General features: G+C 40.8%; 1 protein-coding gene across 7 annotated transcripts in view; it reads left to right on the plus strand.

Annotated features, from left to right (window-relative positions):
• The window catches only part of MDM2 (MDM2 proto-oncogene), a 31886-nt gene continuing 12951 nt past the window's right edge, over window positions 1534–20468 (plus strand). The window contains exons 1-9 of one of the 7 annotated variants that reach the window (XM_021090857.1): window positions 1535–1890; window positions 2416–2487; window positions 2624–2708; window positions 5898–5972; window positions 6604–6690; window positions 8184–8317; window positions 11256–11305; window positions 14883–14950; window positions 15082–15178. In XM_021090857.1, coding sequence (XP_020946516.1) covers window positions 8211–8317; window positions 11256–11305; window positions 14883–14950; window positions 15082–15178 — 322 coding nt within the window. In that variant the 5' untranslated portion in view covers window positions 1535–1890; window positions 2416–2487; window positions 2624–2708; ... (1 more) ...; window positions 6604–6690; window positions 8184–8210. 7 annotated transcript variants of the gene reach the window in all.

The following is a 20468-nucleotide window of genomic DNA, read 5'->3' on the forward strand; positions in this document are numbered from 1 at the left end:
AGATATTTGCTGAGCAACTCTGTTTTTGAAATCGTATAGCACATAACTAACTGCTCCTTCCAAGTTGCATAATTTATCTTTTCATGCTATTTTCTCCATTTCTTGAGATTTTCTTTTATCCTGCGGCAAGCATACCCTTTTACAACCAGAAACCTCACTATATTTGATCTGATATTTTTTTGAGCTAAACCAGATCCCTGAAGATAAGATTAGCAATTAAATTAATCAATTAAGTGACCACTATGTTTAAGGAAGATTCCTTTCTAGTAGGCTAGGGCATGGAAGAAGGGAAAGATACACTATTTTTAATGGCCCCACCCCCAGCATATGAAATTCCCCTGCCAGGGATTGAATCAGAGCTAGCCATAGCTGTGGCATCCCAGGATCTTTTAACTCACTTGGGCAAAGGGTGGGGGCATTGAACCCGAGCCTGGGCAGAGACCACAGCTGCTGTAGTCAGACTCTTAACCCATGTGCCATAGAGGGAACTCCAGGAAAGATAATTTTATTAAACAATTCCTCCTTCATAAAGAACTCACTTTTTCCTGGCCCAAAAAGAAGCTGTTCTTTGCAGTGACTGCTTTTTGGGTTGTACCAGCTCAATTCTCGTGTCCTGGCTCATTTCGGAGACTGCTACACCTATGTGCCAAAAGTGGCAAGTAAGTGAGTCAGTACTGAGTGCCTAATATATAAATAGATTTTTTTTTTTTTGCTTTTTAGGACCACATCTGTGGCATATAGATGTTCCCAGGTTAGGGGTCGAATGGGAGCTGCTGCAGCTGCCGGCCTACACCACAGCCACAGCAATGCCAAATCTGAGCCACCTCTTTGATCTACACCACAGCTCAAGGCAATGCTGGATCCTTAACCCACTGAGGCCAGGGATTGAACCTGCATCCTCATGGATAATAGGTTTGGTATGGCTGAGCCAGCACAGGAACTCCTAAATGCCTAAATAGATATTTTTAATGGGAGTGAATGCATACATTATATAAACAAACCTAAATATTCTAAACGCTTAAAGTAGAAAGTGACCCTTCTTTATCTCCCGCCCCTTCTGTAACGGTAACCACGAGTCTTATTCCTCCGGCTAGAATATTGAATACATCCCTGAGCAAGCCCATATTGTGCTATTTTTAATCATACTTTTAAAAAAGTTTTGAAATAGGTCATTTTTATACAACTCCAGCAGCTGGCGGTGCGGGCTTAATATATCACACAGCTGTTAAATTTGGTTTCTTTTTCGGTAGCAGCACTTAGATACCCATCTGCCTGAGTTTCCACCGCAGTGGGGAGGTGTAAACACACGAAATACAAAAATAGCAGAAGGATAGTCTCAAGCTTGGCGCGCGGAACCAGGTGGTGGCGGGAAAGACCAGGGCGGAGCTCAACCCAAGGGAACTCGCCCCTCTCCAGCTGCCCAGGCCGAGCGCCGAGCTTCAGAACCGCCCCCTTCTCCAGGCAGCCCGCCCCAGCCCCGCCCTCAGTGGGCGGAGGCGGTGGAACCTTGACGCGCGCGCAAACGGCCGGATGGGCCGCGGCTTCCGGCGCGCTGGGCTCGGACAGTAGGGGGCGCGCAGCTGGCGCACTTCAGCCAGCTCGGCACCTTCTGGGGCCTGTGCGGCTCGGTGTGACTGGAAAGAAAATGGAGCAAGAAGCCTAGGCCGAGGGGTAGCCCTCACCCCTCTGATCGAGGTCCTGCCGCTTACGCCGCCAGGAGCCTCCTTCCCCGGACCTAGTGCGTTCGAGTGCCCCGGTGGCCTGGGCCTCGCGAGTGGAATGGTAGCCGAGGCCCAGGGCCTCGGGTTTCGGGGCACCCCGTGAAGGGAACTGGGGAACCTCGCGGGACTCCCCCCGACTCCAGGAGCGGAAAACCCCAGCGAGCTGCAGGTATCGACCTGGAAGCGTGTGGGCAGTTCTGGGTTTGCTCTGTGACTTGGGTCTTCCGACTCGCTCTCGTCCCTCGCCTCTGTCCGCACGGCGCCTTTGTGCATTTCGTGGTGGGGGGCTCGGGGCACGTGGGTGTGTGAAGGTTTTGTTGGAAGGGGCCGAGGACGGCGTCGCTGGGGAGGTGGGCGGGGTTTCGGGCCGGCGCTCCTAGCGGGCGGGGGGAGCGGGGGGGGGCTGGGAGGGGGGCTCCGCCGACAGCTGGGATAAAGGTCACGTGTGCGGGGGGCGCTGCCTGGCGGCCGGCAGCTTCCCGGCCGGGGGTCAAAGTAATGACAGGTGCCTGTTCGGTAGCTCGTATGAACCGGGAGCTGAGTCTGGGCGAGACTGGGCTGGTTCTGTGGGCAGGTTGACTCAGCTTTTCCTGTTGGGCTGGTCAAGTTCGGACAAGTTCCTAAGTCTGCAGTAGAAGGAGCTAAGCCCTGACTTGTCTCCAGTTGGGGCTATTTAAACCGTGCCTTTCCCCAGCTGTATTCAGTGGCTGTTGGAGAGCGATACCTGTGGTCTTCAACGCGTAGCAAGTACTTTATGCTGATCCAGGTGAGGACCCACTTGCTAAGGGCTTTACTTTGAGTAAAGCATTATGTGTCTCCTTTTTATATGATTTTTGTCTTTTTTCACAGGTGTTTCATTATTTCAAGTTTTTATCGTGTTTTTTTTTTTTCCCTATTCTTAGGCAAATGTGCAATACCAACATGTCTGTGTCCACTGATGGTGCTGTAAGCACCTCACAGATTCCAGCTTCGGAACAGGAGACCCTGGTTGGTATTTTTGTCTCCAGTGTAACGTCAAAAGTTTTTTTTTTTTAAATCTTATAAGGTGATTAGCTAAATTCCATAGACCCAATGACAGCCTGGCTCTTTAGGTAAAATTGCGGTACATTGCTTAAGTTCTGCCACTCAGGCATAGTTGTCAAGCAAAAGTTAACTGTCAGACTCAGTATTTATCTTCTTGGCTTTTTACCACACTGGATTTAGAAGTTAGTTTCATTACATTCTTAAGCATGGATGCTGAAGTTGTTTATTTTTTGAGGGATATTTTTTTTCTATTTTGACCTATCAGTATTTAACTTTTAAAATGGTTTCTAAAAGTCACAGAAATAATTCATGCTTGTGAAGATACAGGCATTACAGGAAAGTGCAGTGTAAAAACTGAAAATTCCAGTCTTCTCTTTTGACCATGTCTCCTTTTTAGATCTTTTTTGTGTGCATACCCATGTAATATATGCACATATGAGTTTTAATCTGTGTTCTTTATGTTTTACTATAATGGGATTAAAGGTGTTTGGCAAATAGCATCTATTATCAGTAAGTAAACTCTGCAGAATTTTTTTTAACAGCTGTATGCTAATCCGTAGTATTAGTATGTCATTTTAAAATTTATGATCGATTTTAAATTGCCTTTAGTTGTTTTTTGTTTGTTTGTTTTTGTCTTCCCATTGGCATATGGTGTTCCTAGGCCAGAGATCAGATCTGAGCTTCAGCTGCAGCCTGTGCCACAGCTGGGGAAATGCCAGATCCTTAATCCACTGTGCCAGGCCAGGCTGGGGATGGAACCTGCATCCTAGTGCTCCTGAGATGCGTCTGATCCTGTTGCACGCCACATTGGGAACTCCCACCTTTAGTTTTTGATGATTACAGATAGTGCTGCTTTGCGCATGTCTTTAACACAAGTGTTATGTGAATATTTCTGTCAGAGAGACTTTTATACACATAGAACTCCTGGGTCCTAATTGTACACATTTCATTGCTGCTGATAACATGCTAACCAAAAGATTGTAATAGTTTTCCCCCCTCTGCCAAAATTGGATATTATCACTTTATTATTACTTTGCCTTTTTTGGGGCAAAAGATATTATATCATTGTTTAAGTTTGTATTTCCCTAATCTCTGGTGAGGTTGGGCATCTTGTCATTTGTTTCTTTTGGGATTTGTGTCTTATTCACTCTTTTCTTTTAGGCGTATTTTTTTCTTAGTAATTTGTATTCTCTGTGTTTCAAGTGTATTTAATTTATATCATTTACAAATGTTGTAATTAAACTTTGCTTATGTGGTCTTTTTCTCATTGAGAACATTTTTATAAAGTCAAGTTTGACTTTTGTTGGCTTTTAAAATTTCATATCATGCTTTGGAAGAACTCTCATACCAAGATTATACAAATATATTACTCTATTCTAATATTTAAGGTTTTTACATCTAGGTCTTTTCTCATCTGGAATTTTTTGTTGTTGTTCTTAAATGTAAGATTAAGAATGGTATTCTTGGAGTTCCCATCGTGGTGCAGTGGTTAACAAATCTGACTAGGAACCATGAGGTTGCAGGTTCAATCCCTGGCCTTGCTCAGTGGGTTAAGGATCCAGTGTTGCCATGAGCTATGGTGTAGGTTGCAGACGCGGCTTGGATCCCACGTTGCTGTGGCTGTGGTGTAGGCCGGCAGCTGTAGCTCTGATTCAACCCCTAGCCTGGGAACCTCCATATGCCGCGGGAGCGGCCCTAGAAAAGACCAAAAAAAAGAATGGTATTCTTTCTCATAGTTATGAATGTGTGTCTTCTAAGTCTTAATAGAAGCTAATGGCTTTCTAGTGCAGCTTTTTACTTTGAGTTGTTTTATGTAGTTTGAAGTTAATATAGCATATATAAAATTTTAGGAGAAAAAAATTAACTTTATGTTTTTTGGGCGAATTCATTTTTTGAATAGCTTGAAAGTAAAATGCATACATAAGCACTTAAGAAAAAAATGGGTGATCGAAACAATTAATGGCTTATACTACATTTGTTGTGTTTTAAATTTTTCAGTTACTAAATAATATTTCTGTTGATTGGCTAGAAATAGACAATTTTCTTTTTTTTCTTTTTTCTTTTCTTTTTTGGCCACACCTGTGGCATGTGAAAGCTCCCAGGCCAGGGATGGAGCCTGCTCTGCAGTTGTGACCTGCACCACAGCTGTGGCAATGCCGGATCCTTAACCCATTGCATCACAAGGGAATGTCTGGCAATTTTCTTAAATCTAGTTTTAAGAGTTAGATTCCCAAACTGGGTTGCTGTCAGATTTCAGAAGTTGGGACAGGAATATATTAAAGGGAGATACAGAGACACCAGTCTGTGTAGGGGTGGCAAGCTGTACAGATACTTGAGTTTTCAAGGTTTTGATACAGCAGCAGAGTAGGACAAGGAGCATAAACACATTATAGCCCTGCCCTCTTGCCAGTTATTTCTCAGTAAAACTTTAAAAGCCTCTAGAACAGAGTCAGGCAAACTATAGCCTATGGACCAAATTTGGCCTGTTGCCTACTTTTGTAAATAAAGTTTTATTGAAATGCGGCCACACACATTGGTTTACCTGTTATTTATGTTTCTGTGAGAAAACCTTTGAAATACTTATCTGGGTATTTATAAAGAAAAAATTAACTCCTGATCTAGTTGGGTGGTTCCTTGAATACAGGTCACATGTCTTATTTGTCTTTTTGTGTGTGTGTGTGCAATATCCAGCACTGTCTGGTGCATAGCAGAAGCTCAGTAAATGTTTGTTAAGTAGACCAACTAAAAAGGCAGCATATTACAATGGGAGAAAAATGCTGTCTTGGGTAGTCCATTTACAGTTGAGTTAGTAGGGTAATAAGCAGATAATAGGAATAGCTGGAAGAAAAAGAATAATTTTCATTGCCCTAGCATGGATACTGTTTTTGATTGCAACTGATGATACTTGAATATTCTGTGATTATTTGCATAATAATTAGATCCCCCAAAGACAGTCTGGTATTCAGTTTATATAGTCTATTATTATTACATTTAGTGAAAACATTTTATGACATTTCTCAAGGTCTAACCTTATGAGAGTGTTAAGCATTGTGTCTGCTACCTGTATTGAAATTCTTTATGGACAAGTTTCCTGCAGGGCTTATAGTTCTGGAATAGTTTGGAAGTATAATAGCAACTCTTTGTTCTTTATAGGTCAGACCAAAGCCATTGCTTTTGAAGTTGTTAAAGTCTGTTGGAGCACAGAAAGACACTTATACTATGAAAGAGGTAAGCTGAATTAAGAGTTAAAAAAATAACTTAATGTCTTACTAGTTACTTAAAGCAATGGGGAGAAATTGGCCATGTAGATAGATTTTCAATAAGCAGCAATATTAAGTATTATGGTCATTTGGATTATAATTTGAAGCAGAAAATTCTATTTATACATGAATTTCATTTCTCAGCCAGGAATTCGGATGAAGGTAAACTTCGTAGGGGTTCTTAGCCTTTTTATGCTATGAACCTTCTTGGCACACTGGTAAAGTCTTCTCAGACTATTAATTCCTTATTAGAATCATGTTTTTAAATGCATGAAGTAAAATATATAGGATTACAATGGAAAAAATTACATTAAAATATAGTTAGAATAAAGAGGTTTGTGATATGTGCTTTTAGCAGGATCTAATGTAATTTAGAAATGGGTATAATTGATATTTAGAGATGTTTATATCAAGCATAATATATGAAAGATGCTTGTGATTTTATTGGTGACAAAATCACAGTTATTGTTAATACTTTGTGATTTGTTGCCTGTATTCATAATTGAAGGAAAAGCTGAATTTCAGTTAAAAATCAGTGAAAATAAAGGTAGAAATTTCTTTTCCATCCAAATTAATGGACCCCCTGAATTCTATCCAAGGACTTCTTGGGCATCCATGGATCCCAGGTTAAGAACTTCTGCACTAGAGATACATGAGTACAGTATACTGATCTTTCTGGGAGAGAGGTGAGCTGATTTGTGAACATATGTTCTATTTAATGGATACATTTCAATGTATTGTTCTCTAGCTTTAAATTTGTGCACTGAAGGATGCTTTTCACTGAGAGATTGGGTCATCTTGGGCAAAATTTCGATGTGAGTGAAATGTGCCTCTTCCCCATCTCTCGCACTTAGTTTATGAGGCTCAGATTGCTTAAAACACTGAAGTACCTTCTCTACATCAGAAAACTGGGCAGGGAGAGATTCCAGACCCATTTCCTTTTTAGCCACACTCAGAAATTTCCTTATGGGATGTTTGGTAGAAGGAGTCTAGGTTCTCTTCCTTCTTCCCTTTCCCACTGTCTGCCATCTCTCCGATCTATAGTCATGTAGGAATATTCCTTTAAGTCTGAAGCCTGCTTTGCCAATTAAGTCTGTAGACAGTACCTGTAGGGAAGTGTCAAAGTAAATTATGTTTTTAGGGCTGTTAACTTGGATTTGACTTTATATTATTATTATGTAAACAGTTAAGGAAACAAAATATGAATTTAGTAGTAGATGGAAATAAAGAGAAAATTGATCAAGGCCATCGTGAAGACTTGGAATGCTTATGCTAAACCATTTCACAGTGATGTATATATTGATAGTTTTCAGTTGTAGGGTCTTCGTTCTATGGTAAAGGGAGAGTAATGAAAGCTAATATGGGGTAGTAGGAAGAACACAGGACTAGGAGTCAGAAGACCAGGTCAGTTTCCTTATTTCTCACATGGTGGATAATAATTTTTTGAAATCTCAGGAGAATGAGACAGTACTTGTAAAAAGTACATTGTAAAACACCATATGTATTTAGGTGGTGGTTGTTAATAGGTTTGTATGTGGATGTCTTAAAATGTATTGCCTACTTTGTCTTCATGGAGCACATGGAATATAATTTACCTGTGTATGCATAATTCAGGATCATTATTTTCATTATTTGTTGTATAGATTATGTTGATTATCTTCGAGGGCTTACTTCATTCATTGAATTCTCCTAAACTGCTCTGTAGTTGTAATTGATCATTATCTTGTCTTCCTCATCTGTGATGACCTCAGAGGCTATCAAGGTATATGGTGTCCAGGACTATTTACTGAATGACTCCAGGTCACTGTTTTATTTCAGTACATGTTTTTGATTCTGCAACTTTTTGTTATCATTGGTTTTGCATTTTACCTCCTTTTCCTTTTTTCTTAATAAGTAGCATCTAGATACCTGAGCAGCGTTAAAGTCTGCCAAAAAAAAAAGACACATTTTAAAGTTTATTTAAGTAAGTCGGAATTGGTAGCTCTACTTCCATCAAATTAAAGGGAAAAGTTATAAAACCAGCTTTTTGTTTTTATAAGAGTACAGAGTGATTGTTATTCTAGGTGGTTATCAACGTGGTTGCTGGTTGTTTAACCTTTTCAGGTAAATGAGATAGTGAATATATTTGAAAGTAATATTTAATTTTCTTTAATGCTCAGAAATCATATTTCTATTTCAGGTTATATTTTATCTTGGCCAGTATATTATGACTAAACGATTATATGATGAGAAACAACAGCATATTGTATATTGTTCAAATGATCTTCTAGGGGATTTATTTGGAGTGCCAAGCTTCTCTGTGAAAGAACACAGGTAAGTTCTATAGTCTGTTGTAAAATGCCAACAGAGCATATAGTTCACCTCCGTTCTCACTCCCTCTTGTCAGAGAAAAACTTGTCTTTTTGCCTTTTCTAGGGCCATACCTGCGGCATATGGAGGTTCCCAGGCTGAGGGTCGAATCGGAGCTGTAGCTGCCAAGCCTACACCAGAGCCACAGCAACTCAGGATCTGAGCCGCGTCTGCAGCCTACACCACAGCTCACGGCAACGCCGGATCCTTAACCCACTGAGCAAGGCCAGGGATTGAACCTTCAACCTCATGGTTCTTAGATTCGTTAACCACTGAGCCACGACGGAACTCCATGAAATTTAATTTTTTAGTAATATAGTCTATTGCTTGAGAACCTTAGTTCTGGAATCTTACAAACCTGGGTTTGAGACCTACCTAATTCAGTCACTGACTAGCTATGTGACTAGGTGAATTGACTTAAACCTTGTTAAACCTTAAGTTTCCCCTGAATGTGAAGTAGGAATAATATAAATTCCTTATGTGAGGTTATAAAGAGACAGTGTATGAAAAACATAGTGTTTGGCATGTGGGAAGCATTTACATACTAGCTGCTTGCAAAAGGCTTAAATTTGATCCCCAGTTACGTTGGAGAGGATGATGATGATGTCATATACCATTATGGCACTTAATCACCTGAATTTAACCCAGATAACATTTCTAGAATGACTCTCCTGGGAACCGAGGACTTTTTTCCAGTCATTCTTTACATTTTGAATGCCTTGCTTCATTTGGTTTAGCACTGTTAGTGTTTTTGCAGTGTACCTTAAGTGGGATGAATACTTTTCACCTGAAGCAATTAACTAGATTCTACTAGTATTTAATGTTCTATAATATTATAGCTAAAAAGATAAAGTGAGATATTTATAACTTTGAAAGAACTTTATTATTCTAAGTATATAATTATAAGTTTAGTTCTTTATTGAACGTTAGGAAAAGACAGAAAGTTAAGGATAGTGAAAAAAAGACTATAGTTTGTCATCAACAGATATTTGTACTGTCATTTTTATATTATGCGCAAATGTGTTTTAGCCCAGTTGTGAACATACTATATTTAATTTCATCCTCCTTTTTAATTTATCATATATGTATCTTTCCATTGACAGACCATTTCTGTTTAATATTTATTATTTTACTCTTGGCCTTGGGATATATTTTAGTTTTATAAATTTAAGAGATAACTAAATTGATAATTTTGCACTGTTTGAGTGTTGAATCTTTTTTTATTTTTATTTTTTTGCCTTTTAGGGCCACACCCATGGCATATGGGGGTTCCCAGGCTAGGGATCGAACTGGAGCTACAGCTGCCACAGCACAGCAACTACCAGATCCGGGCTGTGTCTGCCACCTACACCACACCTCATGGCAACACTGGATCCTTAACCCACTGAGCAAGGCCAGGGATTGAACCCACAACCTCATGGTTCCTAGTCGGATTCGTTAATGCTGCACCACAACAGGAATGCCGAGTATTGAATCTTGATAATGTTTTGAGGTTCTGGTACTAAAAGCACAGATGTATGATTATCTTTGATTTGAACTCTAATGTGTTGAGAGGTTAAACACTGGGGAAAATACTGACTTGGAAAAAGGACATAAATAGGAGTATTGATTTTTGTGAGATTAAGAAACTGTATCATCAGTCCTAAGGGTAAAAAAATTATTGGGATTGGCACTTTCCCCTTAACCTTGAGAAATAGAAATTATATCTTCTTACCAATAAACATTCTGTAAAATCATTAGTAAATGAAAAAGAAAAATGTACCATGACTTCAGTGAATATTGGCATAAGTGAATTGTTTTCCTATGCTCCATGAGAGCAGAGATTTGTTTTTGTTTCATCCTCTGTTTCCCCCAATTTCTAAAATAGTCACTGGTATTCAGTCTGATTTAAATGACTACTATATTCTAATAATTTTCAGTGAAAATCCTTTAGATGATTGGTCCAAGATTGATGAAAGTCAGAAGTATAATCAAGTTCTTAAATGGTGGGTTTGGCGTAACATACTACTTTTTGGCTAGGCTACTTCTATGCACAGAGCTAGGTAATTTTTTTTCTTTTTTCTTTTTTTTGCTTTTTAGGGCCATACTTGTGGCATGTGGAAGTTCCTAGTCTAGGGGTCCAATTGGACCTAAAGCTGTCAGCCTGCACCACAGCCAAGCAACACGGGATCCAAGCCACATCTTCGACCTAAACCACAGCTCACGGCAGTGTGGGATCCCCAACCCACTGAGTGAGGGCAGGGATCGAACCTGCATCTTCATGTATGGATGCTAGTTGGATTCGTTTCCGCTGCACCACAACGAGAACTCCAGTAATTTCTTTTTTATTTGAAAGTAAATACATCAACCTGCCTCCTATGTTTACACCAGTTCTTTGGGAACTTTTGGTAAGGCTAAACAAGGCACTTTTTAGGAAACAGATGTGAAATCTTTGAGCTAGTTGCATAATCATTGTGCAACTAATTATTATGGTGCTTTTTCTTTTTCTTTTTTTTTTTTTGTCTTTTTGCCTTATCTTGAGCTGCTCCCGCGGCACATGGAGGTTCCCAGGCTAGGGGTCTAATTGGAGCTGTAGCCACCAGCCTATGCCAGAGCTACAGCAAAGTGGGATCTCAGCCACGACTGAGACCCACACCATAGCTCACAGCAATGCCAGATCCTTTGCCCACTGAGCAAGGCCAGGGATCGAACCCTCAGCTTCATGGTTCCTAGTTGGATTTGTTAACCACTGAGCCACGACGGGAAACTCTTGTGGTGCTTTTTAGAGTCTAGAAACTTGTCAATATTTGAATGTAGAGATGTAAAATTTGGGTTGTCATGTGATAGTTTATACTGATATGCATTTACAACTCTAGTTTAATACATTTTTATTTTAAAATGTATCTTTTTTTCTCTCTATAAGGAAAATATATACAATGATCTACAGAAACTTGATTGTAGTCAATCAGCAGGGTAAGTAAATTTTGAATGCCATAAACATAAACTATAAAGATATTTTACAGACTTTTTGTGCATGTGCAGTCATTTTATAATTGTGATTCTCTTTCAGAGTTGCTCTAATTGTATATTTAATTGTAGTAAGGGTATGCTAAATTTAATAGGAGGAAGTATGTATGAACCAAAATAACATAGTACTAAGGCTCTTAATGTACATTTGCACTTTGTAAAGTTAAATATCCTCTTACGTCAATTTAAGCCTTAATCTGTTAGAATTTATTTCAAAAGATAAATAACTTCAAAAGCGTCTGCAGAATAGAGATACGATCAAACCTTGAAACATATATTCAGAGACTTTGGGGAGTAATACAAATACCTCTGTAGAACCATTTGGATTGGTCCTTTTCTTCTGTGTGTTTTTCCTTTTTATGCCTGTACCGGCAGCATATGGAAGTTGCCCGGCTAGGGTCCGAATTGGAACCGCAGTTGCATGCCTATACCACAGTCCCAGCAACGCAGAATCTGAGCCTCTTCTGCATCCTACATCGCAGCTTGCAGCAATGCCAGATCCTTAACCCATTGAGCAAGGCCAAGTATCAAACCTGCCTCGTTATGGACACTATGTTGGGTTTTTAACCCACTAAGCCACAGTGGGAACTCCTTGTGTGTTTTTTATAATAGACAAAACTTTGTTTACCAATTTATTCAGGTGAGTGACATTGTACTTCCCTTCCTTTAGATTTGTAGCTGTTAACTGGTTATTGTTGGGTTATATATCCCTTTGATAGAAAATCAGATGAAAGTGCTAGGTTCTTATTCTAGAAAGATACACTTAAACAGATAGTGATATGCTGGTAAATGTTTAACAACCCAGTCACCAGGGGAAGAGCTTTGATTTGTGGTTACTGGTTTACATGATATAAATACTCTCACCATGACTATTTTCAGCTGCAAACATGGAGTTAGGAAGAAATGTGCATAGTCTGCTTGGGAGTGCTGATAGGATCTGGCTCCAGTAAACCACAGGCTTCTTAAAAAGTCCATCCTTGGAATTCCCTTTTGGCGCAGCAGGTTAAGGATCCACTGTTGTCATTGCAGCAGCTCAGGTCACCGCTGTGGCGCGGGTTTGATCCCTGGCCCAGGAATTTTATATGCTATGGGTGCAGCCAAAAAAAAAAAGTCCATCCTTGAACTGTAATTAAGAATTGTTCTCGGCCTCACTGGCTGCTCTGAAAAGCCATCTTTGCATTGTTCCTGTGTCTGGCTCTCTGTTCGCCACAGCCACTTCTGCCACCACAGCTTTGTTGCCAGAGTCCTTGGACTCCCACTTTCTTTGTAATCTGCTGCATCGGACTACTGGCCTGCCCCATCATGTCAGAAGCCCAAGCCGTGGGTACCAGCTCCGAGATCACCACCAAGGACTTACAAGAGAAGAAGGAAGTTGTGGAGGAGGCGAAAAACGAGAGAGAGGCACATTCTGATGGGAATGCCAGTAAGAAAATTGGGGACCAGGAGGCTGACAGTGAGGTAGACAGAGAAGAGGAAGAAGGTGGGGAAGAAGAGGAGCAGGAGGAGGAAGGTGATGGTGAGGAAGAGGATGGAGATGAAGATGAGGAAGCTGACGAAGCTACAGGCAAACGGGCAGCTGAAGATGATGAAGATGACAGTGTTGACTCCAAGCAGCAAAACACCAGTGAGGATGACTAGACAACAAAAAAGGAAGAGTTAAACTTTAAAAAAAACCAAGCAAAACCCATCATGACCTATTTACCCTCCACTTTTCAATTTCACAAATTCTTAAACGTGGTCATCTTCAAGTAGAGAGTCCTGCCTGCCTGCCCGCCTGCCTGCCTACCAACCACTGGCAGTGCCACCTACAGATGGCATATGCTCTTCACCACCCAACCAAAACCACTGTGTGAATTTGCAGTGGGAGGGAAGAAAGAACCAAAACTTTCAAGGCCCTGCTTTTTTTCTTAAAGAACTTTAAAGAGGAAACTTTGTCCTTTTTATTTACATTTTATATTTTTGTACCTATTGTGAAGGGTCAGCCATTTTTAATGATCTCGGATGACCAAACCAGCCTTCCTGTCCTACTTCTGACTTTACTTGCGATGTGACCATGTTCATTATAATCTCAAAGGAGAAGAAAAACCTTGTAAAAAAAGCAAAAAGAACAGCAAGAGAATCTTATTCCGAGCGTTCCAGTAACTTTTTTTGTGTATGTACATAGCTGTACTATAAGTAATTGGTTTGTGTGAGATGGTTAAAAAGGCCAAAGATAAAAGGTTTCTTTTTTTTCCTTTTTTTTTAATCTGGGAAGTTGCTGGGTTTTTTCGTGTGCTGTTTTTTGGCCTGTTTGATGTATGTGTGAAACAATGCTGTCCAAAAATAAACTGGAATTTTATTTTGCTCAGTTGTTCGAATAATAACAAAAGAACTGTTCTCAAGCTTATTTACTTTCCAGAATGAAGGGACCACTCCTTTTTGCTTTCATTATTCTGTATATAGATTTTATTCTTTTTGTTTTGTTTTGTTTTAGAGCGGCACCTGCGATATATGGAAGTTCCTAGGCTAGGGGTCGAAATGGAGCTGCAGTCGCTGGCCTCCACCACAGCAACGTGGGATTCAAGCCACGTCTTTACCTACACCACAGCTCACGGTAGTGCTGGATCTTTAACCCACTGAGTGGGGCCAGGGATCGAACCTATGTCCCCATGGATGCTCGTTGGGTTCGGTTACTGCTGAGCCACAATGGGAATGCCTCCATTTTCTTATATTGCTGTTACGTTTGCTTGCTTACACATCTATTTACTGTATCCTATTCAGGTTTGCATTCTGCATTGTACGGTACAATGTTTCATTAACAGAGTGTTTAGTAAATGTGTTGAATAATTACCCTTTATGATCCTCCTTTACATTTCCATAGTAATGAAGTACCTGAAACAAACACTGGTAGTTCACTTCTGGACTCTTTTTTTTTACACAGATCTGGACGCTTTTTTTTTTACACAGTGTTCACTCAGTCTGGAATGGCCTTTCCCAGTCATACTTCTAGATATTCTGCCATGAAACCTTCCCTGATTCCTTGTTCCTCAGACCTTGCCCTGACTCTGTTCTTTTTTTTTTTTTTTTTTTTGCTTTTTTGGGCCACACCCTTGGCATATGGAGGTTCCCGGACCAGGGGGCCAGTCAGAGCTACAGCTGCCAGCCTGCGCCACAGCCACAGCAACATCGGATCCTTAACCCACTGGGTGAGGCCAGGGATCGACCTGCAGCCTCATGGTTCCTAGTTGGATTTGTTTATGCTGCACCACAGTGGGAACTCCATTGCTCTGTCTTCTCCATTAACTTATCTTATGATACTTGGAGTGTGTTCCTTGCACTTTATAGTTACTCTTATGTATCTTCTATGTTAAAATTTATCTGTTAATATCTCTAGTGTCTAGCACAGGATGACTCTTGGGAGACTACACACATGTTCAATGTTTGTTGAAAGGTTAAGTTGTGAAAGGGGTTTGTTCTGGACTAACAGCTATTGAATAGCCCTTGCTTTCTTATTTTGTGATTCTTTGTTTTTATTTTCCATCAGAACCGTCAGATTCCAGCACATCTGTGAGTGAAAACAGGTGTCACCTTGAAGGTGGAAGTGATCAAAAGGTGATCTTGGACTCATTCCACTGTGATGTTTCTTGAAAATTGGGAAGGATATTTAAAACAATGAATTTTTGGTTTCTTGGTGTTGTAAATTAAGTTTGAGGGTTTTTTCCTCCCCTTCCTTGAATGTTTAGGACCTTGTGCAGGAGCTACAGGAAGAGAAACCTTCATCTTCAGACTTGATTTCTAGACCATCTACCTCATCTAGAAGGAGAGCAGTTAGTGAAACAGGTATATATGAATATTTAATTGGCACTTTCACACAGCTTTTCAGTGTTTATTCTTTAGTGCATTTAGGCTTATAAAATTGTGCTGTTTTGGTTTAGATGAATGAATTTATGAGTTTTTTTTTTTTGTCTTTTCAGGGCCGCATGCACAGCATATGGATGTTCCCCGGCTAGGGGTTGGAGCTACAGCTACCACCCTACGCCACAGCAACATGGGATCTGAGCGCCATCTGCGACCAACACCATAACTCACAGCCACACTGGATCCTTAACGCACTGAGCAAGACCAGGGATGGAACCTGTAACCTCATGGATACTAGTCAGGTTCATTAACTGCTGAGCCATGATGGGAACTCCATGAGTTTCTCACTTTTATGTGATTTCTTTGGTTTAAGAATTGCTTTCCTAGCAACATTTTTTCTGGTTGACTACAACAGGCACAGTTTACTGTGTCCTGCTGGATTTTATAGTTAGCCAGTGCTCTGCTATTAGAGGATAATAGAGGACAAGGGTATAAGCTCTGTTTTAGTCATTATTCTTAGTCGCCTTAGCAGTTAAAGCATGTGTTGTTCTAATAAAACATACCAATGAATTTAAATACTGAGTTAGGTGGCTGTTGCCTGATAAAAGTTGTAATTACCGAAACTCTATAATTCAGGTGGAAAAACAGAGTTCAGCAGATCAGTGAAGTAGAGTAGATAAAGCCAGAGAAGAATTTTGTATGTGAGGGCAAAGGGCAACAAAGGCAGGGGATGTCTTACTAAGTACATGGGGCTAGAACAAATGGCTTGTTATTTGGGGGAAAAGAAATGAAGTTATAGCTGTACCTTATGCCAAATTAGTATTAAATGAATTTAAAAGATAAATAAATAAAAAAAAAACAAACAAGATAAATGAGGAGTTCCTGTTGTGGCTCAGCAGGTTAAGAACCTGACATATGTCCATGAGGATGTGGGTTCCATCCCTGGCCTCACTGAGTGGGTTAGGGATCCGGCTATGCTGTAGGTTGTGGCATACGTCAGAGATGTGGCTAGGATCCAGTGTTGCTATCTGTGGCTGTGGAGTAGACCTGCAGCTGTGGCTCTAATATGACCTCTGGCCAGGGAGTTATCATGTGCCATAGGTGCCACCATAAAAAGAAAAAAAGATAAATGAAAAAAATTACACTATATTAAAATAGATTCACTTTTTTTTTTCTCTCTTTCCATTTTGTTTCTTTTATTTCGTGGCCACTCCCAGCCATATGAAGTTCCTGGGCCAGGGATTAGATCTGAGTGGCCCACTCTGTAGCTGTGGCAATGCCAGATCCTTTAACCCACTGTGCCAGGCGACGATTGAACCTGTGTCCCGGCACTCTAGATACAGCTCTGGTCCCATTGCACTGCAGTGGGAACTCCTCACTGTATTTTTAATCTTTTTATTTTTTTAATTTTATGGCTGCACCTATGGCATATGGAAGTTCCTAGGCCAGGGATTGAATCCGAGCCACAGCTGCAACCTATACCACAGCTGCAGCACTTTATCAGGCCAGGGATAGAACCTGCACCTTTGCAGTGACCCAAGGTGCTGCAGTTATTAACTCTCTGGGCCACAGTAGGAACTCAGCTGCACTGACTGGTTCCTCAAACAAGTCAAAGCTCTTTATTGCTTTATGGCTGTTTGCACTTTTTTTTTCTCTGCCGGGAAGTCTTCTACCTCAGCCTTTCAAGACCAGGTACTTATTTTTCTGTTTTTTAGAGATTTTTACAGCAATTAATATAATACTCTAATAATCAGAAAAAAGCCCCAAATATTATTTATTTATTTTTATTTTTAAATTTTATTTTAAAAATTTAAAAAAAAGGAGTTTCCGTTGTGGCACAGCGGAAACAAATCCAACCAGGACCCATGAGGTTGCAGGTTCGATCCCTGGCCTGGTCAATGGGTTAACGATCTGGCATCGCCGTGTGGTGTAGTTCGCAGATGTGGCTAGTTCGCAGATGTGGCTTGGATCCTGCGTTGCTGTGGCTGTGGCATAAATCAGCAGCTGTAGCTCCAGTTAGACTCCTAGCCTGGAAGCATCCATATGCTGCAGGTGCGGCCCTAAAAGCAGGAAAAAAGAATAAAAATTAAATTCTTTTTATTCAAATGTTTTGAAACAAATACTTATTTGGCTATGCCCATGGCATTCAGGACTTCCCGGGCCAGGAACGCAACCTGCACCACTGTGACCTAAACCACAGCAGTGACAATGCTTGATCCTTAATCTACTGAGCCACCAGGGAACTCTCCAAATGTTATTTTTAATAGAGAAAAATACGGATCAACAGCATGGTTTCAGCCTTCTAGCCCACATTTTTCAAACCAGGATCACCTTTTTTTAGAGGGAATGCAAACATGATTAAGAACTTGTATCATGAACTTGTGATGTAGAGATAAAGACAAAATTACTTACAGGGTATGAGAGTGTTTTTGGAATTCGGAGGAAGGGAGGTAACTTCTAGGAAGGTCAAGAAAGGGAAATGGAGTGAGCAGAAGTGTGATTTATACCTATTTCAGATATATGGTTTTATTTCATAACCCTATTAGATATTGAATATATGAAGGCTACAGTGAGAGTCCTTGCCCATATATTCCTAAATGATTATGCAAGTATTTATATAGTATAGAGAAACTGCCCATAAAGTTACACTGCTTCATATTTCTATCAACAGTATATAAATAAATAAAGTCCTTTCTCCCAAATCTCTGAGTGTATTTCATATGTTTATTTGTCATTTGTATTTTATGAATTATGTTTTCATATCTTTGAATTTAAAAAAATGTTAATTTTATTTATTTTTGCTTTAAAAATTTAAAAAGGTATTTTTTTAGGGCTGCCCCTGTGGCATGTGGAAGTTCCCAGGCTAGGGGTCGAATCGGAGCTGTAGCTGCTGGCCTATGCCATAGTCACAGCAACACCATGTCCTAGCTGCGTCTGTGACCTACGCCGCGCTCAGCTACCCTGGATCCTTAACCCACTGAGTGAGGCTAGGGATTGAACCTGTATCTTCATGGATGCTAGTCAGGTTCATAACCTGCTGAATTTTGAATTTTTTTTTTTTTTTTTGTCTTTTGCCTTTTCTAGGGCCACTTCCTCGGCATATGGACATTCCCAGGCTAGGGGTCTAATTGGAGCCGTAGCCACTGGCCTATACCAGAGCCACAGCAACTCAGGATCCGAGCCGTGTCTGCGACCTACACCACAGCTCACGGCAGTGCCAGATCCTTAACCCACTGAGCAAGGGCAGGGACCGAACCCGCAACCTCATGGTTCCTAGTCGGATTCGGTAACCAGTGCACCACGACGGGAACTCCAGAATTTTTTTTTTTGGGTCAAGTTTGTCTTTCACTTATTGGTAGGAGGACTTTGTGTAAAATGGATATTAACCATTTTATATTTGTTGCAGATACTTTTAGTGTGACATTTGCCTTTTAACTTTTGTTTATAGTGTTTCATTTGCCATGTAAACCTCAATTAACATAACCTAATTTTTTTTTTTGGACTTTTTAGGGCGACACCAGTGGCATATGGAAATTCCCAGGCTAGAGGCCGAATTGGAGCTGTAGCTGCTGGCCACAGCCACAGCCATAGTCACATGGGATCCGAGCTGCTTCTCTGACCTACGCCACAGCTCATAGCAATGCTGGATCCTTAACCCACTGAGCAAGGCCAGGGATGGAACCGGTGTCCTCATGGATACTAGTTGGGTTAGTTACTGGATTCGTTGCTGCTGAGCCACAATGGTAATGCCAACGTAAGCTAATCTTGATCGTCTTCTTTTCTTGAGGGTTTTACAGTGTTTCGTGGTACTTCCCCCCACCTTAGTGTAGTCTCTTATTTAAGGAGTTGGATGATTTTTGTTTTTTGTGTTTGGTTCTTTAATCTACTTGGAGTTTATTTGTATGTGTAGTATAAGGTAGGACTCATTATATTTCTGACAGATTTGGTAACATTCTGACTTTAAGTCAGAGATAATTTATTTAAAGTAAAATGAGTTACTGCTCTGGCACAGTGGGTTAGGAATCCAACTGCAGTGGCTCATGTTGCTGCAGAGGTGTGGCCTGACCTGACCCAACCTGATGGGAATTGATTAAAATGAATTCCTGGCCCAGGAACTTCCACATGTTGTGGGTGCAGCCATTTAAAAAAAGAAAGACCAGTTTTATTGGTTTTGATTCCTGTTGAAAATACTGAGGAGTTCCCATCATGGCTCAGTAGAAAAGAACCCAACTGGTATCCATGAGGACTCGGGTTTGATCCCTGGCCTCACTCAGTGGTTTAGGATCTGGTTTTGCTCTGAGCTGTGGTGTAGGTCACAGACGAAGCTTGGATCCCGTGTGGCTGTAGCTCCGATTCAACCCCTGGCCTGGGAACTTCCATATGCCACGGGTACAGCCCTAAAAAGACAAAAAAAAAAAAAAAGAGAAAATACTGTGTACTGAGGAAATTAAAACATTAAGAATACCTTCTAAGTAAATTAAACAATTCAGGTTCTTTCTAGGGAAAAAAGTGAAATCTTATTTCTTAAAGTTTGCTTTTTTTTTTTTTTTCTTTCCTCTTTTGTCCTAGGGCCACACTTATGCATATGGAGGTTCCCAGGCTAGGCATCTAATCAGAGCTGTTGCTGCCGGCCTATGCCAGAGCCACAGCAATGCCAGATCTGAGCTGCGTCTGTGACCCACACCATAGCTCATGGCAGTGGCGGGATCCTTAACCCACTGATCGAGGCCAGGGATTGAACCTGCAATCTCATGGTTCCTAGTCAGATTCGTTTCTGCTGTGCCATGATGAGAACTCCCTGAAGTTGCTTTTGACAGTAAAATCCTAAACGGGTTAGTAAAAACTCTAGATGGATTAGATTAATGGTGACTTAATAGAAGTGAAGTTCTGAAACAAGCTTAAAAAGCTTTTAAAAAATGTAGCATTCTCTCTCAATTGGAGAGATCCAATAAATTGAGTGTTCACTTTTCTTTTTGGGGGGCTGCATCTGGGGCATATGGAAGTTCCTGGGCTACGGATCAAATTGGAGCTGCAGCTGCCAACCTATGCCGCAGCCAAGCAACTTGGGACCAAGCCACGTCTTCGACCTACATCACACCTCATGACAACGCCAGATCCTTAACCCACTAAGTGGGGCCAGGGATCGAACCCGAGTCCTCATGGATGCTGGTGGGGTTCTTTACACACTGAGCCATGACGGGAAATCCTAAAGAGTGTTGACTTTTGAAACAGTAGTAATTCACTATTTTTGTCTGTTGAATTTCACTGAAAC

The sequence above is a fragment of the Sus scrofa genome, chromosome 5 (genome assembly GCF_000003025.6).
Source record: "Sus scrofa isolate TJ Tabasco breed Duroc chromosome 5, Sscrofa11.1, whole genome shotgun sequence".
NCBI lineage: Eukaryota > Metazoa > Chordata > Mammalia > Artiodactyla > Suidae > Sus > Sus scrofa.